This window comes from Myotis brandtii, unplaced genomic scaffold (assembly GCF_000412655.1).
Source record: "Myotis brandtii unplaced genomic scaffold, ASM41265v1 scaffold399, whole genome shotgun sequence".
Lineage (NCBI taxonomy): Eukaryota > Metazoa > Chordata > Mammalia > Chiroptera > Vespertilionidae > Myotis > Myotis brandtii.
In genome coordinates this window covers 550446-577557 of record NW_005365325.1, presented here as the reverse complement: position 1 = coordinate 577557, position 27112 = coordinate 550446, and the positions used below count along the sequence as shown (strand labels likewise).

General features: G+C 36.1%; 1 protein-coding gene and 1 pseudogene across 3 annotated transcripts in view; one reads left to right on the top strand and one right to left on the bottom strand.

The window, feature by feature from the left end:
- The window catches only part of ELP4 (elongator acetyltransferase complex subunit 4), a 183111-nt gene that overhangs the window by 16334 nt on the left and 139665 nt on the right, over window positions 1-27112 (top strand). For all 3 annotated transcript variants that reach the window (XM_005873067.2, XM_005873068.2, XM_014545207.1), the window contains exons 4-5: window positions 8820-8951; window positions 15014-15153. In XM_005873067.2, coding sequence (XP_005873129.1) covers window positions 8820-8951; window positions 15014-15153 — 272 coding nt within the window. The remainder of the gene's footprint in view (window positions 1-8819; window positions 8952-15013; window positions 15154-27112) is intronic.
- Window positions 23256-25412, bottom strand: LOC102242974 (annotated as a pseudogene).

Genomic DNA, 27112 nt, shown 5'->3' with positions numbered 1-27112 from the left:
ATTTATCCTCAAGAAGGTGAAATATATATGGGATCTGGGCTTAGATTTTAATTTCTGTGTTGCTACTTAACTAGTGGCAGGATCTTGCACAAGTCACTTAACCTTTCATATTAAGATAGGGATAATACCTAGCTACCTCATTCCAGAGTTCCAAATTTAAAATATCTGGAAGGTTTGCTTTCTAAATCACACACATCACTTTCAAAAATTTTATTTCAAGCTCATCAAAAAATGAATTGTACTTGATGGTTATTGTTATGCTCAGAAGAAATGTTAAAATCTTAGCACTATTATATAGCACTTTATCATTCTTTGAAAATAAGCCATAAAGGCCAGAATTGAGAATATTAGAAGTAGAGTTCATTTTTCTTCTAAATACTTTTACCAAAAAAAAAAGTAGTTAGAAGAAAATATTCAATCCTTTTGAATTACATGACTTGAAATTCAGAAAACCAGAATCATTAAAAGTAAAAAGAAATACTTTTTCATCAGCTCCCAAATTAACATATTATCCCTGTAAATGAAATATTAAAGGATACCATGAAAAGAAGGCAGCACACCACCAAGGGTCATAGATTAAGCAGACAGTACAGAAGGATAACTTTGCGGTGTGACAAACTCAAAGAAGGCAGGGCTACTTCTCCAACTAGTGTTGGGATGATTCTTCAGTGGCCAGTCTTTCTTTCCTGAAACGTTAACTTTTGTTTAACAAAAAATGATAAGCAGTTGCAGAAAGTGGCCTTAGCTCACCACATCCATCTTTTAATATTCTGGAATAGTAATGAACTCAGAAGCATTTGAAATGTGCTACATTTTTATAAAATATTCTTACTTCAGTTGTGTTATTTATGTGCGTGTGTAGCTAAAAGACAGTGCTAGATTTCAGAAACAAGGTAGAGAGTATTAAACTGAAGATGAATTGGAAGTAGAAAGTAGAGCTGAGACTATGAAGTGAAACTTCTTACCTTTGTATTCTTAAAACAGATTACAATATACAGAGTGCTATAGAATTAAAGAAAATCAGTTTTATGTCTTTATTCAGGACTCAATGAGCAGAAAGAATCAGTTTTGTTCTATTGACACCTAATGTACTACAGGCTGTAATTTTGAAATTTAATAAAAATAAAGGGATATCCAATTTCATTTAGTACTCCACAATACCCTAAGGATTTTTGTTTGTGACATTTTCCATAAGCTGGATTTATTCTGGAAAAATAAAAGAATATGACATCAGACAAAACCAGTCGCTTATGTGTTCCTGAGCCAGGGTTTAACTGATCAGGATCTCTTAAATGAAGATAAATGCCGAATTTGATTTCTAATTGAGATTTCTTTGACAGTAGATATTCCTGAAACTTTAGAATATATCTTTTCCAACAATGTAAAAATTTTATTACCTGAATTTAATAAATAATTATAAGATTATTGTCACTATCCTAATATAATTATATTTAGAAATGTTTTAGTTATATCAGGCTTTTATAAATTAGTTTATAGTCAATAAGGTCAATTAGTACTTAAAGGAATTTTGTAAGAATCCTATGCCAAGATAAGAATCCGTCTGTAACTCAAATTATTGCATAACCTGTTTATTTAATATAGATTTTCATATATCATATTTTGTTAAAAACCGGTTACTCTACACCCTTATACAGTAAACATTTACTAAAGACGATCATTGCACATGATCTCACCACTAAACCTGCTAATACCAGTGAATTTGTGGATAATTTAGTCTACTCAAAATGTATGACTTTTAAAAATGTCTTTATGGCCATCGGTTTGGCTCAGTGGCTAGAGCATCGGCCTGCGGACTGAAGGGTCCCAGGTTCGATTCCGGTCAAGGGCATGTACCTTGGTTGTGGGCACATACCCAGTAGGGAGTGTGCAGGAGGCAGCTGATCAATGTTTCTCTCTCATCGATGTTTCTAACTCTCTATCCCTCTCCATTCCTCTCTGTAAAAAATCAAAATATATATATTTTTTAAAAATGTCTTTATGTAGCATCACCTATACTCTGGATTTCCATGTCATCTACATTTCCCAGTGTTTTAACAATTGAAGTCGCCTTTCTCCCATATACTTTTTTTAAAATTAAATATATCTTTTTTATTGAAAGTATTACAAATGTCCCCTTTTTTCTCCCCATTGACTCCCTTCCCCCCACTCCTGTCCCCTCCCCAGGCCTTTCTGTGTCAATGGGTTACACATGTATACATGTAAGTTTTTTGGTTGATCTCTGTCCTCCCCCCACTCCCCTTCCCTTGAGGATCCTCAGTCTGTTGCATGCTTCCTTGTCTCTGGATCTATTTTGTTTGTCAGTTTGTTTTATTCATTAGATTCCACATATAAGGGAGATCATATATTTTTAAATATTTAACTAGAGATAATGTGAAGGGCAGACATACTTTTAATATATGGATACTCAGGTTGGATATTTGGTGTACTTTGTATTCACATTTTGATAATAATATCTTTGGATTTGTTTATCTTTCAGAAAATAAATATCCCCCCTCCCCCAAAAACAAACAAAAAAAACCCACTCAAAATCAACAAAGTAATATACTTACACAATATAATACACTTGTTGATTCATGGATAATGCTTAAGTAGTATTAATTATACAGTTACCAAAACCTGCAAGGATCAAAAGATTTTAAGAAGGATTTCTCATGCTGCATGGATTATGTTGCTACATAATAGCTCAGTAGTACTTCTGCTGAATTGTAAAATAGCTTAGAGAGGAGTATGATGCCTATAGTTGGTGTAATGCATTGGTAATTAAGAGGTGGGAGGTTAGGCTTCATTAACTGCTGAGGGATTGTATCTTGGGTTTTATTATGCCCTAGAGAACATAAAAAGTGAGAAGGGTCAAACTGTTGGAATCAGATTTTGCTTGTGCATCTGCCAAAGCAAAGATCACAAACTAATATAGCAGTAGGCAAAGAATGGCTTGAATTGAAAGGGAACAAATATATTTGCAGCATCTAATGGATAAGGATAAATGTTTCTGATGAAAAAATAAATATACTTAAATACTGGGGTATATTTTAGTATTACAAGTTTGTAATAATTTTATTTCATATGGGTTTTTTTTAAGTAGAATAAATAGTTCTTTTTGTCTGAAAGTAGGGTCAGTTTCTTTATTATGTTACTTTTCTAACCTGATTCAATTAATTAAAAGAGGTAGAGAAATTTTATATTTCCAAGCCTACTTTCTATATAGAATTTATGAAGCCTGCTTTTTATTTTTTTAATTCCTGATCCTTGCTACCCAATATATGGAAACTCTAAGCACCACATTGCAGGAAATAACCAAAAATCTGATATTCTTTCTTTTAGAAAACAAGAATATGACAACAATACAGTGTGTTATAAAGGGCTAGACAGTAAATATTTTTGGCTTCGCAGGCCATATGGTCTTTATTACAACTACTCAGTTCTTGTATCACTAAAACAGCCATAGACAATTCCTAAACAAATGGGCATGACTGTGGTCCAATAAAACTTTATTTACAAAACAGGTAGCTGGCTGACTTTGACTTACAGGCTATAATTTGCTGACCCCTTCAGTACCCCAAAGCCACTAAGATTTCCTACTTTGTCATTTTTTGAAAATTTGTTGTTATTCTTTCCCTATTGAATTGCCTTGGCACCAATGTAGAAAATCTATTAACTGAATATGTGGGTGTCTTTCTCAACTGTTCTGTTCCATTAAATCATGTTTATCTTTCATGAACTTCATTTTTCTACTTTTATAATGTCTTGAAACCAGGTATTTTTTTAGTATAAAATTATAAAATACTTCAATAATTTTAATTGTGATTATATGTTAATATATTTTTGTTAATCAGTCTAAAGAAAATATAAACACATTAAAATTAATTTCTCCTGTTTTTTTACATTTTAAATGTAGCTTTTAGAAATTAAACATGTGGCTCACATTTGTGGCTCACATTAAATTTTTTTTTCCAAATAAAAATACCTCTAGTTTTCTGTGATTTAGTGAAAGTAAAGTGAACATACAACTAAGTGGCAGGGTAACAGTGCCTGGAATGCAGTTGGCTCACAATACATGGTTTTATTTTTCCATTATGTTTATATTATTATTTTAATTCTGTATTGTTTAAAGTATTACATATGTCTCCTTTTCCTCCCATTGACCTCTCCCGGCCACTCCCACCCCCAGCACATGCCTTCACCCCAGCACATGCCTTCACCCCATATTGTCTGTGTCCATTGGTAATGCTTATACTAGTATGCATGCATACAAGTCCTTTGGTTAATCTCTTCCCCCACAACATATACACACCCTTCTCTGCCTTCCCTCTGAGGTTTGACAGTCTGTTCAATGCTTCTCTGTCTCTGGATCTATTTTTGCTCATCAGTGTATGTTGTTGATTGTATTCCACAAATGAGTGAGATCATGTGGTATTTATCTTTCTCTGACTGGCTTATTTTGCTTAGTATAATGTTCTCCCTGTCCATCCGTGCTGTTGTAAATGGTAAAAGTTCCTTCTTTTTTACAGCAGCGTAGTATTCCGTTGTGTAGATGTACCACAGTTTTTTAATCCACTCATCTGCTGATGGACACTTAGACTGTTTCCAAATCTTAGCTATTGTAAATTGTGCTGCTATGAACATAGGGGTGCATATATCCTTTCTGATATGTGTTTCTAGTTTCTTGGGATATATTCCTAGAAGTGGGATTACTGGGTCAAATGGGAGTTCCATTTGAGGAAACTCCATACTGTTTTCCACAGTGGCTGCACCAGCCTGCATTTCCACAAGGGTTCCATTTTCTCCACATCCTCTCCAGCACTTGTCGTTTGTTGATTTGTTGATGATAGCCATTCTGACAGGTGTCATACAGTATCTCATTGTTGTTTTGATTTGCACCTCTCGGATGATTAGTGACTTTGAGCATGTTTTCATATGTCTCTTGGCCTTTTTATGAAATCGGGTATTTTTAAGTCTTCTATCTTTTTTCTTTTGCAAACTTGTCATGGGAGTGGCAGCTCCAAGGACCTCTGATCACATTTGGGGTCCTTAAAAATCCAAAAAGTTCAACAGCTTTCTCCTTAATTCCATTCTGCCTTGTGTGTTCTCTTTAGTTTAAACTGTCAGTGTCTGTACCAGTGTAATTCCATCTCTATTCCTGGATTCTGCTGAGATGGCTGCTTTAATCCACGTTTCACACCCATGATCTCTTTATCAAATGGTTGTTCAGCCATAACCTTACTGTTCCTTCAGAACAAGCTTTTTCATTTTTTGCAATATGGATAAGCTAAGATTTTTCCAATTAAAGTTCTGTTTCCTTTTTGCTGAAATTTCTTTGTTAATTCATTTCTCTCTTTTTGCATTTTACCCAAAGCACTTAGGAGGAACCATGCTGTTCCTTCAAAACTTGGCTTAGAAGTCTCCTCAGCTAAAATCCATTTTCATCACTTCCAAGCAGTACTTTCTACAAAACACTAGAACACAAGTCAGCCAAGTTCTTTGTCACTTCATAATGTTTTCAATAATATATTCCTCCTTTTCCTCCCGTTTTCAATAATATGTTCCTCATTTCCATCTGAGACTTCACCAGAATCGCCCTTAACTTCTCTAACTTCTAGCTTGCATATCAAAACTCTTCCAGCCTTTGGAATTATCCAATTCCAAAACCACTTTCATATTTTTAGGTATTTGTTACAGCAGTAGCCATTTTTTTAGTACTAGAATCCCTCTTGGTCATCTTGGGCTGCCATTGCAAAATACCATAGACTGGGTCACTTAAACACAGATTTGTTTTCTCACAGTTCTAGGGGTTGGGATTAGCTAGTGGAGTCTCTCTAAAGGTATTTTCTCTTAATTTTGTCAGTTTCCCCAGGGAGGAATCTTCTAATCTCCCAATCTCCTGCCTGCCCTGCGTAAGGAGAGCTTCTGGCCTTCTGAGAGTTTAGCAGTGGGAGTCAGCTGAGTCTGTGTGTATGGTAAGGGGAAGCTGCCTTGCCCTTCTGCCTGAGGATTTTAGTGTTCCTTGTCTTACACATGATGTCTCACCCTTGCCCTCTGTCGTGCTCCTGCTTCCAGAGTTTGTCCGACTTGACCTCTCCATTTCTCTTGCACAGTCGGGGAGGAGGAGTATCCTGGCTCTGTGGGGAAATGGAGGGTCCCGGGGTCTTATTGTTTCTTTTAAAGACTTTCAACAAATTTTCCTGTTTACACACAAGAGTGTTACTCCTTGCTTGCTGCAATTACTGGTTTGCTTTTCAGGTATCCCAGTTGTTGAGGTTTGTTAAAGCCAAGTAGTAGAAACTGGATTGTTTCATATTTTTCTCTATTATTTTCTAAATGTTTATGTATCTCAGAGAAAATAATTTGAGATGCAAAGGATATATTATAAACAATGTTTATTATATTATTCTTGGACTGCAGACAACCTAAAGGTTCAACAGTAGGAAATGATCAGTTGAATGTTAATTAAGCTATTTAATACAATATGCAGCCATTGAAAATCTTACTTCAAACAAAAAGGTGGAAATGCTCACAGTATCATAATTATAGAATTCAAATACTATATGTTCTAATAGGCAAATAGTTAATATACATTTTTAAAAATATATGTAAAAGGCTGGAGGGAAATACTCAAATATGTTCAGAGTTATTATTTCTGGTTAGTTGGTTAATAGGTTATCGTTTTCTTTTTTATATGTTTTTATATCACATAATCTCACTCCTATGTGGAAGCTACTTAACAAAATAAACTGATGAATGGAGTGGATCCAGAGACATGGAAGCACAGAAGAGAGCACGGAATCTCGGAGAGAAGGCCAGGGAGGGTGCGTGGGTGGAAGGTGATCAGCCAAAGAACTTGTGTACATATATGCATAACACATGGGCACAGACAATAGGGTAGTGAAAGCCTGGAGTGGGGGCTGGCTGGAGGGAGTCAATGGGGCAAAAAGGAGGATATATGTAATACTTTCAACAATAAAGATTAAAAAAAGAAAAAGGAACCTAGTGACTCCTACATCTTAATAGGCTTCATAATCTCATTTCTAAACTTACTGGAGAATATGTTAATGTCGCTTGAAGCAAAGAATCATTTATCAGTTCAACAATTCTTTCACTTTTACTTCATTTTTGTTTTATAAATTAAAGTACAAAATTATTAATAGCATTTTATCATATACTGCTTTTATGGAAGTATTTGTCTAACATATCTATGTATGTATACACATAAGTATATGCTGTGAATGTCATTAATGACTATTGTGGGAGAGGTTGGCTTTTTTTACTTTATTCTTTTGTCGTAGTTATAATTGTGTCCCTGGGATGAAAAAAATTGTTAACCCAAATATTTATATTAGTAACTGGTATTGACAGTCAAAATGTGTGGTCCTGAGTATTGGTTAAGACAGTTATTTGACTGAATTCATATAATCGAACATTACTTGAGTGCTTAATATGTGGCATGCACCATTCTCTATATTTTACATTTTTAATTCATTTTTCCTTACAACAATGCATTGAAGTAAATACTTTTTTTCCTATTCTTCAGATAATAAATGGAGACACAGAGAAGTCCAGTAGGTGTTCAGCATAACCATTGACACAAAGCTACTAGTGCAAATAGTAAAGTCAAGATTTGGGCCCAAACAGTCTTGTTGCAGAGTTCAAATTCATAACCACTATGCCATATTGTACTGTACATCTTAGAAATATTTACTTCCATCAGAAAACAAAGTTACTTTATATTTTGTAAAATACTAATACTACTCTAGGAACAATGGATTCAGAGCTTACATAATATAACTAGTTTCTAATGCTGTCATAAATTAAAATGTGAATCTAATTGGATGTCTTTTAGGAATTGACTACCATATATGATGCTTAATGCATTGTCCAGCTGATTAGTTAACTTGATTCTAAGTATAAATACATCTGACCTTGAAAAGTAAAGGTTGAAATTTAGACCATTAGCACAAGATCATGTTTACTAAGCCAGCCTAACATTATCTTTACGATTCTGGCTAAGAAAAGATACAATTATTGCATGGGCTTTCTTTCTCCAAGAAACTTATGTTCTTTTTTCTTTGCATTATTTCTATAGTACCTTTTCGCTCACCAAAAAAATTGTTGTTGTTGTTGTGTGTATGTGTGTTTCTTAAAAAAAAAATTGTTTTCATTATGTTTTCTGTAGTCACTCAGTAGGTCAGCTACCCAAAAACCAGGTAAAATTGGAATCCATCGTCTCTTCATTTAAGCACAGATTTTTAAACTCTTCTTTTTTTTTTTTAAAGAAGAAGCATAAGCTTGCAGGTGCAAAACTAATATTTGAAATGGGCAAAATAAATGTCTTTATTCTTAGTTATTTTTTCACCCATTATTTCGGTGAATGAATTTTTGAATTCTGGAATTACAAACCAGTAAACAGATTGCGCACAAGCTTTATTTTTACCTTATGGCAAATATAACAATAATTACATGTAATACATAAGTGCTAATTTGAGACTTTGCTTTAAGTGTATAAGTTTAAAATATGACCACAGCCTTTTGTTGCAACAGCAGTTGATTTTGGTTAGTATAAAAATTGGAATATTTTCTTTAAATTCCAGTTCATTACTAAAAATTTAAACTGCACATTTTATATTATATTTACCCCTTTTCTCTGTTTTAGATTTATTTTTGTTATGACTTTATGCTTGAACCAATTTTAAGACATCAAGTTTTAATACATTAGAAAATTCTAATATTGCTAATATCATTATTTAAGAAAATGGTCAATTTTTTTTGCCACACATGCTCAATAATGTGTTATTCTGTTTTCTTAGGGACTTCCTGCACCATTACTTGATGATAATTGTAAAAAAGAACTTGGTGAAGATGTACATAATGATGAAACATCAGAATTTAACAATAAGATGAAAATAGCTTGGCGTTATCAGCTGTTACCTAAGATGGAGGCAAGTCAGCATACAAACTATGCATTTCTAAAATTTGCAAATGAATTTGTTTTCATTTTATGGGATCTCTTGTTGTACAACTGTTAAAGTGCAATACAATGTATATTTGTTTATTTAAATAACTAGATATTTCATTTATAGCATATTTGATCAAGATGACATATTTCTTAATATTAAAATTATAGCAAATTGGGTTTCTTTTTAAGCCAAAATAGATTATTTCATTTTTTCCATAGTCTCCATATGGAATCTTTTATTCTAGGGCTGCAAGCCAGAGTAAGTGAACTAGCAAAGCCATTTACTATATTTTTTTAAAATTTTTATTGAATTTACTGGGGTGACATTGGTTAATAAAATCATATTGGTTTCAGGTGTACAATTTTGTAATTCATCATCAGTATATTTGTGTTCACCACCCAAAGTAAGCCTGCGGACTCGTTCGGTCCCAAGTTTTAATTCCAGTCAAGGGCACATGCCTGGGTTGCGGGCTCGGTCTGATGTGCAGGAGGCAGTCAATCAGTGATTCCCTCTCATCATTGATGTTTCTATCTCTCCCTTCCTCTCTGAAGTCAATAAAATACATGTATATTTTTAAAATGTGCCCTTCATGCAATGGTCTTCACTAGATGACTTTTTCTCCCATTTTCTTCCAGTCTCCCCAAATATCATTTGATCAGGAATGCCTTCCTTTGTCATTCCATGTAAAATAAAAGCGCTCTCTCTCTCTCTCTCTCTCTCTCTCTCTCTCTCTCTCTCTCTCATCTTCTTTCACTGCCAAATGTTTCTTCAGGGCATCTATAATAATAAAAGCATAATATGCTAATTAGTCCGGACAGCCGAACGAGCTTCCGACGTCATTCCGGAAGTCCTTCTGAATGAAGCTGCAGCAGTAGGGGCCGAGGCAGAGGCAGTTAGGGGCAATCAGGCAAGCAGGCAAGTGCTTAGGGGCAATCAGGCAGGCATGCAGAGTGGTTAGGGGTGATCAGGCAGGCAGGCGAGTGGTGAGGGGGGACCAGGCAAGCAGGCAGAGTGGTTAGGTGCAATCAGGCAGGCAGGTGAGTGGTTAGGGGCAATAAGGTAGCAGGCAGATTACGAGAGGGTCAAGCCTGGCTGAGCACCCCCCACCTCCCATGCACGAATTTCATGCACCAGGCCTCTAGTTTATAATAAATACAGCATCTGTCTCCACTACCAGAATGTGAGCTCATTGAGAAAAAGGAACTTTGATTATTTTGTCCTACTGGCATACAGTGGGTGCTCAATAGTTATTGGTTGAATACATGAGTGAATTTGTTATATAAATTAAATGGGGAAACTTCATTAAGTTGCATTAATTAATACAAATAAAACAACAACAGCTTATTTTGAATTTATAGTCAGTGGTGAAACTTACGTTTATATTTACAACTTAAGTTCTGTCAAGTTTAGAATATAGAAATCATCTTCTGGCTTCTTTGCTTTTCTTTGAAATGTTACTAGCATGTATATTTGCTTGTCACAGAAATTTTGTATGTGGTGATTTGCCACGACTGATAATTAGTGATCACTCATCATCATCTATATATATAAAAGCCTAATATGCAAAGTGTCCCCTCGGGAGTTCGACTGACCAGGAGTTCGATTGCTCGCTATGACGTGCGGTGACCACCAGGGGGTGGCACGGAATGAAAGAATGCCCCGATGGCAGCAGGCAGCCGGGGAAGGGAGACCCTGGCCTGCATCTGGCAGCCGCTAGGGACCCTACCCATGCACGAATTTCATGCACTGGGCCTCTAGTGTACTATATAAATCCAGACCTTACTGTGACATTTTCTGTTTAAAAACAATAACAACAAAACCCAGGGTTTTCTGGATTTTGCTTGGGCAAAATATAGTTAACACTATTATGAGTAAAAGATTAAATAAGTAGTCCAAAACTAGCTGTGTCAATTATCAGATATGCTTTTTACTATAAGTTGTTGTGAAGTATTAAGAGTGTAGTCATGCCCTACCGGTTTGGCTCAGTGGATAGAGCATTGGCCTGCAGACTCAAGGGTCCCAGGTTCAATTCCGGTCAAGGGCATGTACCTTGGTTGCGGGCACATACCAAGTGGGGAGTGTGCAGGAGGCAGCTGATTGATGTTTCTCTCTCATCGATGTTTCTAACTCTCTATCCCTCTCCATTGCTCTCTGTAAAAAAATCAATAAAATATATTTTAAAAAAAGAGTATAGTCATATTCTCATTTAGGGAATACTAAAAAGGACAAGAATATGCACAACTAAATAACAATAGTTCAGCAAAGCATTAAGCAAGCACTTTCATGTAGAGGGTTGTGTAGTTTTAAAAAGTCCTGCTTCTACCCTAGCTGGTTTGGCTCAGTGGATAGAGCATCAGCCTATGGACTGAAGGGTCCCAGATTCTGGTCAAGGGCATGTACTTTGGTTGCAGGCTAGACCCTTGACCAGCAGGGGTCCAGTGTGGGAGGCAACCAGTCTCTCTTCCACCTCTCCTCCCTCCCTTCTACTCTCTCCCTAAAGATCCATGGAAAAAATATCCTCAGGTGAGGATTAACACAAAAATTAAAAAAATAAATAAATAAAACCTCTTCCCTTGACCTTTAATTTTGTCTCCTAAATGCATATGTCCTCTTTACAGTCCAATCATCAAGCCCTATTCTCTCCTCACCCTAAGAATAGCTTGCCTACAGCATATTCTGAGACTTAATTTCTTCAGTACTGTAGAACTCTACTGCAAATGCCAACAAATGGCTCCAGCAATTTATGACAGTGTATTAGAGGTTTATTATGTTCAATCTTCATTACACTTTGGTTTTCCATCTTAGTGATTAAGCCCCAGAAGTCCTGTGATAGATGCATGTTGTGGATGACAACACATATACTTTTTTCAATAATGTAATGTAATTTACAAAAGATAGTGACGAGTCTTCTGATCACTAATGGATCACGACACAATAATAACAATATTGACATAATGCTTTACAACTTACAGAATATTCATTGCCAGTATTGCATTAGATTCTCATAACAGCCCAGTGAAATAGTTATTAGCTCTAATTCTGGTGCTTGAACGGAGGCTCAAAATGGTTTAGTAACCATTTGGATTCTTGCTTTCTGTTATGCCATACTGAGAAAGAAGAAATGGTAACATTCTTAAGAAAATGTCTTATTTAGATTGCTTATTTGTGGTGCAGCTTTCTCTGAAAGTTTCGTTTCTGACATACTGGAGGTGGGAAATTGCTCCTCTTGCCTGCCCTCCCCTCTCCCCCATCAGAAATTTTTACTGAATCATTACAATTTATTCTCTTCCAAAGTTAATAAGTTAATGGGTAGTTTATGAATGTGCAGTAGTTTTCATAATGTAAACTAAAGCAAGATGTTCTTATTAAATTGAGTAAACCGACTAGTTACTGATGATAGTTTGATTTTTTTAAATGTATCTTTGTGTGCGTAGAGTTGAGAGTTTTTCATGGATATTGCTATTAATATTAATATTAGATTTAACGCGTTTAGTTATCTTTTTTAGAGGAAATATTCTGAGTCTTTGTTTTATAATTCGAGGCCTCAAAAGAGTTCACAGCATTTCAAAAATTTGATTATATGTTAATGCTAGGTCTCTTGGGTAGAAAAAACTTACAAAATTGTTTTTTTCTTGAAGAGTATATTTATATTTCACTTTCATTTTTTACTGAAGGATTAAAGTTTTCATCAGTAATAAAAATTTTAGTCTCTTCCTTGTGAATATTTTTTTTATATCTAATCTTAATTTCTAAAAATATAGTAACAATTATAATAAAAGCTTCTAAATTTACTTTTACATTTTAATGAATTATATATGTTCTATATGTAAACTGTCACAGCATGAAATCAATTTTCTGCCTTGATTCAATCCAAATCTGAGATCTCTATCACATTAATATTATAATTAGAAACATTAATAGAGATCGGCAACTTAAAAAGCATATTTTGCTTCTTGACAATTTAGCATATTTCTCTGAGTTCACAGGACTTCAAGAACCTTCAGGCCACTAATAAATTTATTAACTCAAACTTAAAAGAAGAGAAAAGTCTCTCTTTCTTTCTCTCTCCCCATGGCCAGCCTGCTAAAATAGATTATTCATGCTTATTTGATTCAGGTAGGCTTTTGCAAGCTTCCCTACTAGGCCTGGGAATGTGGTACATTGAGGCCTTTTCAGAGGCTTCTGACATAGACCAAGCTTTTATTGCATGGTGTTTTATTATTACCAAATCCTAGTCTCCACCCAGTTTGTAGGCACTCTGCTTATTCTTTTGAATCTGGAAAGGTTATCACCTACCTTAATCCATGCAGCAGTGTGGATTAAGGACACCAGTGTGCCCCAGGATTCTCAAAGAGGATCCTGGAAACTTCTTGTTTCTTCTTTTTTGCTGTCTTTACTAAATTCTATTGGGCCTTAGAGGGATTTGCATCTGAAATGGGCAACCTGGTGTTTTTATCAATGAAGACATCAGATCAAAGTTCAGTTAGTCAAGGCCTTTCTAAAACATTAAGGGGGCTTGGACTTACACAATAAAAAGATGAGCTCTAGCAGAGATTGCAGTAAAAACATTCTGAACTATAATCCGGATAAAGAATAGATTATAGGCCAAAGAACAGACCTTGTTTAAATTGCTTTAGACTAATAACTTTACATTTTAAAACTTTAAACCCTGTTTTTAAGAAACAAATTTTAACGTCACATAATTTATCAGTACTTTCATGGTAAATACTTCCATGATAAATCTCTTGGGAACCATACATCAGTACATTGAAAAATTGGATAAGGCCAATTAATAGGTCTCCTTCATTAACGAAAATAAATAGTACCTTATGGAGGGATGAACAATCATTTTATTTAGAAAATAAACACTAAACCCAAAGACTGAATCTGAGAATAATGTTTCTATTAGCCTTAAAAAATTTTATTCTGTTACTGTATAATTTAATGTTTGTAAGCATTTAGTTAAGGATATAAATTCTTAAAGTCTTAAAAATGCAAATACCTAGTGTCAAGCAAATGTCTATTTCTAATCTAAATTACAAAATTGTTAATTCCTTAGTAAAATAATTTAAGAACTTACTGTGTAGAGCTCTTCAACTACCTAGTTTGTTGAATGTTCTGAAACTTGTCTGTTTTGTAGCATTCAGGACAGTTGAAATTATGTAAATTTAGTTCAGAGATTTCATTAGAAACTATTGCCATATGAAACTGTTAGTAGTTCAACTTTGGATAGAGTTGTATATATTTATATGTGCTGAGTGAAAGAAATCAACCCAGAGTTCATTCAAAGCAATATAAGAATAATGTCATAATACTAGGATTTTACTCTCCTATGTAAATAAATTCAGCATCAGTAGAGTTTCTTAAGAAAAAATGATTTTTTGGAGAAATTGTTAGTAGAGGCCACAAAAGAGGAATTGTCAGTTAACTAATGATTAAGGCAGATTTCTGATTTACTTTAGCTTATATATACTTTCTGAGCTTTTTTCCCATCGGGAGCACCCTAGTACATTTTATACTATATGCTTAACATTAAACTTGTAAGTAAAGTTGAATATATATACACATTGTCTTGTGATAATTTAGTTTTAAAATGATGCTCAATTTAATGTACTTAAATAGCTTTTGGTCCCCTCACCATGAATTAATTTGGCTTACGTTCTCATCAATTCTTAGCTACTACATATTTGTCATTAAAACCTGGAATTTAAACAAAAATGATTGACACTTATGTGTATTAAATTTTTTTAATTTAGGAAATTATAATGAAGAGTAAAAAAGCTAAGGAGGTTTTAAATTTGTGTGTCAATCTTAGGGAACCTCCAGAAGTAAAGAAACATGGGAGATGAAAGATTGCTTTCTAACTATATAGTTTTAAAAAATAAAGTTTGTTGTATTTGTTTCTTTGAAATTTAATGCCTATGTATACCAGCTTTTTCTTGTTAACATTAAAATGCATAAATATATCAGCATTTTGGTGAGTGTTGGACAAAATAAATAGTAATTTTTGAAACTTTATCAATAAATATGAATTTTCTTAATAGGCTGGACCAGTATCATCTTCAAAATTTGGTCACTATTATGATGCATCAAAAAAAATACCACGAGAATTAATAGAGGCTTCAAAATGGCATGGATTTTTTCTTCCAGAAAAAATATCTTCAACTCTTAATGAAGAACCCTGGTAAGTTAATGACCCAATTTTTATTTCAAAGGTTAATAGAATGCATATTTGCCACATTCTTTGAAAGAATGAATGTCAAAAGTACATATCCTAATAATAAACATTAGTTTCTATATAATATGTAACCTTAATTGTGCATATGTTTCATATTATTTGGTATAGTTTTCTTCTTTTCCCAGTCTTGTAACTGTTGGACATGCTTTTACTCTTAATTGCAACTTAAAAAGTCTGGACACCAAATTTATAATACCTGCTGTTTTTACTTTCAAGAAAATGTAAAATAGTTCTAAATCAGGCTATTTCAGTGTTAAATGCAAACAGTGCTCTTTCAGAAAGTAAATAAGTACTGGTTTTCCAATATTTTATTTATTATGGTTTTCTATTTCTAGTAATGCTGTAAATAAAACACTCTTATGTATTTTAGATGACTTAAAGAACTTACGATTTGAGTTTTACAGTGAAGAGTTTTAAATATTAAACCAATACATGCTTATGTTATAATGCTACTAACTTTAAGACAAAACCCTGAACATTACAATACTTGACAATGAATAATATATAAAGGATAAGAATATTTAATTTTATTCCTATTGCAGTTGGATCAAGAAAGGGTAATTAATGGAATCTGTTGTCATACTGTTAAACCATTATTTTCAAAGTGAGATGAGTTATCAAATGGAGATTTAATAGACAGGAAGTTATGAACTGAAATGACTTAAAAATTATAGTCTCCTTTCCAGAAATATTATGTAAGAATTTAGTGAAGATTATCATATTTATTTTTATTAAATCTGTTTCAAAAAGAAGTTCTTCACTTCGTTACGGTGTTCCCTATCTAGTCTGTGGCCACAGACTTACCCAAAGTGGTGCTTAATGTTAATAGCTACTGTTAATGAATGACTGCTCTGTGTCAGTCACTGTACTGTGTGCTGTACCTTTGTTATCTAACCTGTGAAAGTAAATATGTCCATTTCCAGAACAAGATACCGAATTCACAGAAAAGACTTATCTGAGGCTCAACTACGAAGTGCTAGAGCCAGGATTAACTTAAGTCAAAAGATCTCTTTTCCTTTTTACTTTACTACTTCAAAAAACTTCTGTGTCTACTTCACTTTACCTCTTGTGTTACAAAGGAAAGAGTGCTAATAGAGAACTTTTTAAAAATCTGGATCTTGTTCTACTGTTAACCTTGGGCAAATTCCTTAGACTCAGTGAAAATAAATATCTTTCTATGAAAATTGAGGTGGGGGGAATACCACTTGTCCTACCTGCATCACTAATTTTTTTTTTATTAAGTTTGAATGGTTATATTGATTTTACTGGTGCCTAATTTTTGCCATTCACTGAACCAGATAAAAATACCAGATGTACCAGTTAATAATGCAGATTTTTTTCAATAGATGGAGTTACACATATGTTGATATATGCGATTTTATATGTATGCTATTTTGTTGTATTGACAACAAGCTTCAAAACATATGTCAAATTTTCTGAAGGTGTTAACATCATAGGTATTTTTATGCTTAAAAATGTCAAATTTTGTGCCAAAAAAAAGCATTTGTGGAAAGTTTTAATTCATTACTTTACTTTGAAGAAAAGTGCTGCTGAAAGTTGTCATCTACTTCGGGAAGCTTATGGTGAACATGCTCCATCTCAAGATACTTGTGAACGCTGGTTTAAACACTTTAAAAGTGATGATTTCGATGTGAAACACAGAGAACGTCCAGGTCAACCGAAAAAGTGTGAAGACCAACAATTACAAGCATTATTGGATGAAGATGCGTGTCAAACTCAAAAACAACTTGCAGAAAGATTAAGTGTTGCTCAGCAAACAATTTCCAATCGTTTACAAGCAATGGGGAAGATTTTAAAGGAAAGAAAATGGGTGCCACATCAACTGAATGAAAGACAAATGGAAAACCGAAAAGTCATCAGTAAAATGTTGCTTCAACGGCATGAAAGAAAGTCTTTTTTGCATCGAATTGTGACTGACAATGAAAAGTGGATTTATTTTGAGAATCCCAAATGCACAAAATCATGGTTTGTCCCAGGTCAACCGTCAACATCGACAGCAAGGCCAAATTGCTTGAGAGAGAAGACAATGATCGTTTGGTGGGATCAGGAAGGTGTGGTCTATTATGAGCTTCTAAAACCAGGTTTAACTGTTAATACTGATCGCTACCAACAACAAATAATCAATTTGAACCACACTTTGACCATAAACAACCAGAACGGGCCAGAAGACATGGCAAAGTAATTTTGCTTCGTGATAACGCACCATCACACACTTCAAAACCAGTTAAAGATACGTTAAAAGATCTTTCCTGGGCAGTATTAACCTACCAGCCGTATTCACCAGACCTTGCTTCTTCAGATTACCACTTGTTCTGATCGATGGCACACGCACTTTCTGCGCAGCACTTCAAAATGTACGAAGAAGTGGAAAATTGGGTCTCTGAATGGTTTGCCTCAAAACAAGAAAAGTTCTATTGGGACAGTATCCACAAATTACCTGAAAGATGGGGGAAATGTGTAACTAGCGATGGACATTACTTTGAATAAAGCACTTTTGATGTTTCTCTTGAAATTATCATGTTTTCTTTGATTATAAAATCTGCATTTTTACCGGTACACTGGTATATACATGCTTAGGAAATAGGTCAAAATAACTTTTCCATGATTTCATAAATAGAAAATGGTTGAATCTGGACTTAAAGTCAGTTCTTTCTGACTCAGAAATCTTTGTTAGCAATAATGCTATACTGCCTCCATTCACAGAGTGCTTAGGGAAATAAAAAGTATAAAATGTACACTAAGTATGATGTAAGTACATAAACAATAATATGGTGATACTTTGTAATTTAAAAATATATATGATAAAACTTATTTTAAGCTAGAAAATACAAGGGTTTTACTCATTCATTCAACAACTAAAGAGGAGGAATTAACATTTGTCAAAAACCTGCTTCGTGTCAGGCATTGTCCCAGGCATTTGATAATAGGATATCTAATTCTCTCAACAACCCCCAGGTAATATCCCAATTTCATAGGAAATTTGAGGTTAGAGACACTAAGTAGCTTTCCCACGACTCTCTGTAAATGACCAAGCTGGCACCCAAATTCAGGTCTCCCAAACCTCTGCTCTTTTCTGCATAGACTGCATCTGTTTACTGGGTGCCTGAAAAACAACACCTAGCTCGGCTGTGAGAGTACAGTGTCCTGTAGTCTTTAAAATATAATTTTCGGACTATTTTTGAGAACTAGCAGTTTTGCATACAAAATAGGAAAATTTATAGATTTTAATTATCAAGGCAGTATTTCATTTCATAGTAGTTAACTGATAATTCGTTTATTTCATATTAAACTTAAATGCTTAATTAAATGTAATTAAACTTTAAACATGTAATTAAATTAATTTTGAAAATGGGTACTTTACCATGTGAGATTTATTTTAATTTATGAAAAGCGTGTGCTCATTTCACTAAAATGAACTTTACTGGTTCATTTATAAAACAATAAAGCTTAGCATTACAGTTGTCTATACTTTTCCTATAATTACAACTAGAGGATATAGTTATATCCTACTGTCATGTGTGAAGATATAACATGTAATTTCATAATATCTAAAGGGACTGTTGAAACATGTACAGTTGTGTTACAGTAAGAAAAGCTAAAGGTCATTTAAAATTTCCATTAATTTAAAGTTACTGGTAGTTTTTTTCTGTAGAAAATGTTCATACATATAATTTAAACTTTCACATTAAAGCCTGGGTATAAAAGCCTGAGATGTATCACAATAATATGATCCAGGTAATTTTTTGTTTTTCTATTTTACTGTCATAAATCAGATATTCTGAATCACAAAACAATGATCAGAAAATGAATTTTGAGAATAATTCTGTAGTCTAAGTTTTTTAAATCTGACATTGTTTTGAATTAAGCTTTACTGACAGGTATACCCAAACACACTTCTGTTCCTTATAAGAAAGATTGCCCGTTGTTCAGCATATGGATGCTGTCTCAACTTTCTTATATATTAATGAATCTAGCAACATACTCCTTAACCTACTGTTTCGGACTGAATGTTTGTGAGCCCCAAATTCCTATGTGGAAGCCCTAATCCTCAATGTAGATTATTATAACTATACGGGGTCATGAGAGTGGACCCCAGGTCTGATAGGATTGGGTTCCTTAAGCAAGATCCAGAGACTGAGCTCCCACGCTCTTTTTGGGTGAACATCCAGAAAAAGCCATGTGACCACACAGTGAGAAGGTGGCCATCTGCAACCCAAGGGGAAAGCTCTCACCAGACATCAATCCTGCAGGCACCTTGATCTTGGACTTCTAGTCTCCAGAATTGCATCAGAATGAATTCCTGTTATGTAAGCCACCCAGTCTGTAGTATTTTGTTATGGAAGCCCACGCTGACTAATACACCTTCTATATTGTAAATGTTACTTTTTTTATTATAGATATGTCAGATCTTGAATATTGAGTTTATATACTATTGGTAGTAATAGAATAAATTTGTTCTGATATGTTTCTTTGAAATTCAAGATTTTATTTTGATATATATGTCTTAATAATAACTAATAATTTTTTGTATTAGCTAAAACAGTGGTTCTCAACCTGTGGGTAGCGACCCCTTTGGCGGTCGAACGACCCTTTTACAGGGGTCGCCTAAGACCATAGGAAAACACATATGTAATTACATATTATTTTTGTGATTAATCACTATGCTTTAATTATGTTCAATTTGTAACAATGAAAATACATCCTGCATATCAGATATTTACATTACGATTCATAACAGTAGCAAAATTACAGTTATGAAGTAGCAACGAAAATAATTTTATGGTTGGGAGTCACCACAACATGAGGAACTGTATTAAAGGGTCGCGGCATTAGGAAGGTTGAGAACCACTGAGCTAAAAGATTTGTATTGATTAAGTTGGATTAACTGAATTCTGAGACTACCAGTTATCTTTACAGGAGAAAATCAGTGGAAAGAGGCTAGGTATAATACCTAAGATTTTAGAAGTCATTCCACTTTTCCTCTCCTGCCAAGTCTCCTTACCAGCTTAAATAGAACCATGATGTAAGCCTTTTATAATATTTTCCTAGGGAAATTGTAATTATGCCCCACCTACTATCCTGCTTAACTTCTGTTCTTACTTCTGTCAGAACACATCACATTGCACTGGAATTATTTGTTTTGTCTACATCTTCATCTTCCCCCTCAAGCATTGCATATCCTTGAGGAAAGAGTATGCTTTCTTTATCTATTTACTAGAGGCCCAGCGCACAAAATCGTGCACAGGTAGGGTCTCGCTCGCTAGTCCCCAGTCCCACCTTGCTGCCACCCCCCGGTTTTCCATGGTTCCCCGATCGCAGCATGGCTTCGGTTCCCCGGAGCCTGCAGGCCCGGGGGAGGGACCAAGAGGTCGGCCGTTCCGCCCCACTGCCACTAACTTTGGTTTGCCATGGTTCTCTGTTCACCATGCTGCAATTGGAGCCTGCAAGCGGGGGCGGGGGGGTGGGGGGGACCCGAGAGGTGGTCAGTGTACCTCATGGCGACTGGTTGAGTGGTCATTCCAGTCATTACGCTTATGGTCACTGGCCTTTTATTATATAGGATTCCCTAAATCTGGGGCACAGGTGTGAGTTGATAGTTGGTGAATTAGTGGACCAATGCACAAAGTATGGTAATAACTCAGATTAACTATAGCCTTGCTCTTCATATAAAGATTTAGTGGGATAAAACCAATAAATAAAACATAGCCGTGTAAGAGTGTATTTTATTTCAACAATACAGATCTCTTAGCTCAAGAAGCAGAGAACCACACTGTGTTTACAAGTTACATGTAGAAATTCATGAGAAAGGGATTTTGAAAGGGAGTTTCTAGCTAAGACTAGAAGTTCAGAATAAAAGTCATGAAGTTAACCGATACAGATCCGAGGGCATTGGAAACTAAAGAGAAAATAAACAAATGGGACTACATCAAAATAAAAAGTTTCTGCACAGCAAAAGAAACCATCAACAAAACAACAAGAAAGCCCACTACATGGGAGAACATATTTGCCAACATTATATCTGATAAGGGCCTAATCTCCAACATTTATAGGGAACTCATACAACTTAACAAAAGGAAGATAAACAATCCAATCAAAAAATGGGCAAAGGACCTAAATAGACACCTTTCAAAAGAGGACATTCAGAAAGCCAAGAGACATATGAAAACATGCTCAAAGTCACTAATCATCCGAGAGATGCAAATCAAAACAACAATGAGGTACCATCTCACACCTGTCAGAATGGCTATCATCAACAAATCAACAAACGACAAGTGCTGGAGAGGATGTGGAGAAAAAGGAACACTCGTGCACTGCTGGTGGGAATGCAGACTGGTGCAGCCACTATGGAAGACAGTATGGAGTTTCCTCAAAAAACTGGAAATGGAACTCCCATTTGACCCTGTGATCCCACTTCTAGGAATATATCCCAAGAAACCAAAAACACCAATCAGAAAGGATATATGCACCCCTATGTTCATAGCAGCACAATTCACCATAGCTAAGATTTGGAAACAGCCTAAGTGCCCATCAGTAGATGAATGGATTAGAAAACTGTGGTACATCTACACGATGGAATACTATGCTGCTGTAAAAAAGAAGGAACTCTTACCATTTGCAACAGCATGGATGGAACTGGAGAGCATTATGCTAAGTGAAATAAGCCAGTCAATGAAGGAAAAATACCACATGATCTCACTCATTCATGGATAATAGAGACCATTACAAACTTTTGAACAATAATAGATACAGAGGCAGAGCTGCCTCAAACTGATTGTCAAACTGCAGTGGGAAGGCCAGAGAGGGTTGGGGGGCAGAAGGGAGGGGAGTAAGAGATCAACCGAAGGACTTGTATGCATGCATATAAGCAAAACCAATGGACATAAGACACTGGGGGGTAAGGGAGGGCAGGGGATTGTCAAGGGCGGGGAAAAAAAAAAGGAGACATATGTAATACTCTTTGTAATACTTTAAGCAATAAAACAATGGACACAGACACTGGGGGGTAGGGGAGGCCAGGGGATTGTCAAGGGCGGGGGAAAAAAAGGAGAAACATGTAATACTCTTTGTAATAATTTAAGCAATAAAAAAAAAAAAGAAAAGTATTGAAAAAAAAAAGTCATGAAGTTATAGTAGTTTAATAAATTACTTTATTAAAAGGATATGGTGAATGATATATTAATACTAACACCTGAACTGTGGGAAAGGCAAGATGTAAGTGTGAAGAAGGATTTTACCTACCTGTTTATCTGCTGATGGTATAATTAAAGTAAAAAGATAATATCTGAAAATTTATAGAGAGAACTAATATCCTGAACCTCATGTTTTTTTATTTTTAAAAAATAAAGTTTGCCCTGGCCTGTGTGGCTTGGTTGGTTGGGCGTCATTTCATACACCAAAAGGTCACTGGTTTAATTCCCGGCCAGGGTACATGCCCAGATTGCAGGCTCAGTCCCAAGTAGGGGGAATGCAGGAGGCACAATTGATGTTTCTCTCTTCCTCTCCCTTCCTCTCTCTCGCTCTCTCTCTCCCTCCCTCCCTCCCTCCCTCCCTCCCTCTCAAATCAATAAAAACATATTTTTTAAAAATAAAGTTTAGCCCTAACCAGTTTGGCTCAGTGGATAGAGCGTCGGCCTGCAGACTCAAGGGTCCCAGGTTGGATTCCAGTCAAGGGCATGTACCTTGGTTGCGGGCACATCCCCAGTAGGGAGTGTGCAGGAGGCAGCTGATTGATGTCTCTCTCACATCAATGTTTCTAACTCTATCCCTCTCCCTTCCTCTCTGTAAAAAAATCAATAAAATATATTTAAAAAAAATAAAAAATAAATAAAGTTTATTAGACCATAACGTCATCTGAGTTTACCATCTTTGTCACAAAGGTCAACTCGGAGTTTCCAGTGTAGTCTATAATTTCTCAATCAAAATCAGCAGCTTATGGACAGCTTCAGCATCTACAATTGACCTTTCACTAGCCAGGCAAACTTCCCCAAATAATCACAGTGAATGAGCCATCTTCTCGAATTATCTTGCTTTTGTATGCCCCTTTTGAATAATCTCTGGAAGATTTAGCAAGCCTTGCTGCATTAAAGCCTTAGCTCTTAGTACAAGCTCCCTTAAGAAATTTATAGAGGAAAGTAGGTAATAGTATCCTGGCTCGGATCTTCACATTCGTTTTCTACCATGTATGCCATGTGTCCTAGGCACACTGCAACATTTTAAGAATAATCTTCATCTAATGAATGGTAGTAGGTAGAAAACAATGTGTATCACTTTATAGTCTCAACATATCTTGAACCAACTGTGTTTGCTATTGCTGTCCCATCAACTGTTGGAGTACCTATTCCTAATTCAACCACAAGCACCAGAGAAATGTGCTATTGCACATATAAGTATACTGGCAATTTCACTCAATTCAACTAAAACTGTGCTTTCATCTGACATTATTCTGTCTGAGACACCAAGTTTAATAAACATTCTATTAATTGGTGTGAGCCTACACACTTCAGCAAGTACATAACAACCCATCTGGTCCATTACAGCTGATAGGCCAGGCTGTCTCATGGGTTACACTTGCCCCCCATATCAGGTCCAGCAACAAGCACACAATAAAGCTTTGTCATTTTTCTTCTTCACAGCCTATTAGAATGTCGATTGAATAAAATCATCTCCAAAAAAAGTCTTCATAATGTAAGGATGGCACGATCCTTGAAGGTCTAAGAAGACAGAAGTGTCTTCTTTTGGTAACAGAATTACTGGACCACACATAGGACCATCATGCCCTTGACAAGCACAATAAGACATCTAACACTGCGATGCACTCTACAGCAGCCTACCAGCCCTTGTAATTTTTTATCAAAATTATAGAATAGTTACCACATGCAGTCCTTCAATGATATGTCTCGCAGTTCAACATTTATCAGCTTAGTCAACCTCTCAGTAGTTTTGGTAGAGAAGAGAGTAATGAACCCTTCAAAATCATCTTAGTTTTTGTTGAGAGATTTCCTTGATTATACAAGACTTGTACTAGAGGATAATGTGCCACTAGAGTCCTAAACCTGGGATAATGGTGATCATCCGAACACTGACCCATGGAAAACTTTCCCAGTGAGGCATCAACAAAGCATACACCATACACTCGAGTGTGGCCAGAAGTATCTTCCTTTTTTGCTTTGAGGCTAAGAAGATACTGTAGTTCTCAGAGAAGTCACCTTTCAGCATAATGTTGTCTCTTGGTAATGACCCTACAAATCTCACTCCTCACTACTTTATCATGCTTAAATATATGTGCCATCTTTCAGCATTGTGCCTCTAGCATTTCTAGGTCTCAGTCTGTTCCACTCATACTACTTTTTAGTCCTTCTGGGCCAGAGAGTCTGAGTATCAGCCAAATGCAATTTCAGATAAACCAAAATGGGCCCAGTTGCCTTTCATAAATTGACTCCAATAGAGCATCCATGTAGTAAAACTGACAAAACTTCCTCACCTTATAAAATATGACAGGTTCAAAGTTCTGAGATTTAATCTGCCACCACGTCATCCCAAGAGTACAGGAATGAAGGAAATCCTCAGGCACATAGAGTGTAGATGCATCAGAATCAGAATGATGGGGCACCTCCTGGGCACTTCTTTTCCTCCTCAAACCATTCTTAACGTTTGGTGATACCAGACAGTGGGGCGACTGCTGTCATCACATCCTCACTAATGTGGGCTTGGGATCCAGAATTTTGAGGGGTAGAGAAAGCCCTCAAAGTACTCCTGGTTTCAGATGCCAGTTGCTTGTTTGGTGATTGGGCCATTTTCTCCCTTGAACTTTTCCTTTTGAGAGAGCCATTTTCTATCACCATTCTCTTCCATTTTGCAGCAGTTTTGACAGAGCTGGGCAGGCCTTCACTGTCACTATCCCCTACTCCACTGTTTATTTCATCACTGATAACTTCCTCCTTGGCATCTGAGGAAGGCTTGAATTCCACATCAGAGCCACCAATGTCACTCTCAGAGTCTGACATACTCCACCTAGATCCTTGCACCTTAGGCCACACTTCCTCTCAATTTCATGATCTTCATTCTTATCTGATGCACAAATTGCTCCTTCCTGTATATGGCTTTAATAGCCTTCTGCTAGCCCAGCCCTTTGTAGGGCTGTCATGAAAAAGCTGTCCATGGCCCAGCCGGCATGGCTCAGTGGTTGAGCGTCGACCTATGAACCAGGAGGTCACAGTTCAATTCCCAGTCAGGGCACATGCCCGGGGTTGCGGGCTCAATCCCCAATGTAGGGTGCGCAGGAGGCAGCCAATCAATGATTCTCTCTCATCATTGATATTTCTCACTCCCTCTACCTTTCTCTCTGAAATCAATAAAAATATATTTAAAAATAAGTAAATAGCCTGCCCTAACCGGTTTGCTCAGTGGATAGAATGTCGGCCTGCAGACTGAAAGGTCCCAGGTTCGATTCCGGTCAAGGGCATGTACCTTGGTTGCGGGCACATCTCTAGTGGGGAGTGTGCAGGAGGCAGCTGGTCGATGTTTCTCTATCATCGATGTTTCTAGCTCTCTATCCCTCTCCCTTCCTCTCTGTAAAAAATAAATAAATAAATAAATAAATAAATAAATAAAATATTTATATTTAAAAATAAGTAAATAAAAACACTTTTAAAAAATCTGTACATGAACTTGGGTGGACTTCCCTTTCTCATGACTGAATGTTCCATCAAAAGGGTGGTTGCAAACCAAGCAAGGCTACCAGGGTAACCCTCCATCTTGGTCCAAATCAAATCACCTAGTGAAAAGTCATAGGGGCTGGAGTGGACCATGGTGCTGCCTATCTCCAACATCCTTCCATTGAGGTCCCTTGCCTAGGACAGCCAAGGCAGAGTTGACCAAGGGCCCAGCCTCACTGCAGGCTGCATCCCTCAAGGGGAAGTGGAGGCCCCGTGTTAGCAGTGCCACCTTCCCCCGAGGACTTGAACGGGCCTTGTTATCCTGAACCTCATTTTGACCAATAAAGAGAAATTACCTGCTTCCGTGTTTGCCTTTCTGTCTTTTAAGAGTCTTCAGGTGCACAGAATTTAGTTGATCATTCTAGCATCCTGGTATGCTATCTTCATTGGTACGCTTGGTTTTTATTTTATTTCCCATCTCATTCTCACATTCCTAATCCCAGTCATCATCCCTACAGGCATACTTTCTATGTATATCCTTTCAAATTTCTGTTCTTCAATAAAGTAATCTTTAACCCTTAGCTTCTCTCTTTTTCTCCCTTCCTCTCTCTCTTCCCCTCCCCATCTAATCTCAGCAAACCTATCAGCTATATCTTCAATATATCCAGAGCCTGATCACTTCTTGCAAATGTTACCTCCTACCATGATAACCTGTCACCCACATTTCTTGTCAGAACTCTTGGAGCCTGGCCTGTGTAGCTCAGTGGTTGAGCAACCTATGAACCAGGAGGTCACGGTTCGATTCCGGTCAGGGCATGTGCTGGAGTTGCGGGCTTGATCCCCAGTGGGGGGCATGCAGGAGGCAGCCGATCAACGATTATCTCTCATCATTGATGTTTATCTCTCTCTCTCTCTCTCCATTCCTCTCTGAAATCAATAAAAAAATATTTTTTTAAAAAAAGAACTCTTGGAATAGCTTCCTCTGATTAGTTTTGTTTCTTGCTCCTTGGTGGCTCCTGTCACACTGGTTATTGAGCCATAACCATTCTCAGTGGTTCCCTGTCACACAGTGGATTGTTTAGCCTACACATGCAGTTAAGCATAAGAAAGAAAAATAATAAATGATAACATTCAGGGCACTAGTAATGGAATTTTTAACTTGAAAATTACTTGTGAATAGACTTCACAGTCTTTATAGTTACATGCAAAGTATATGCTAATATAACTGT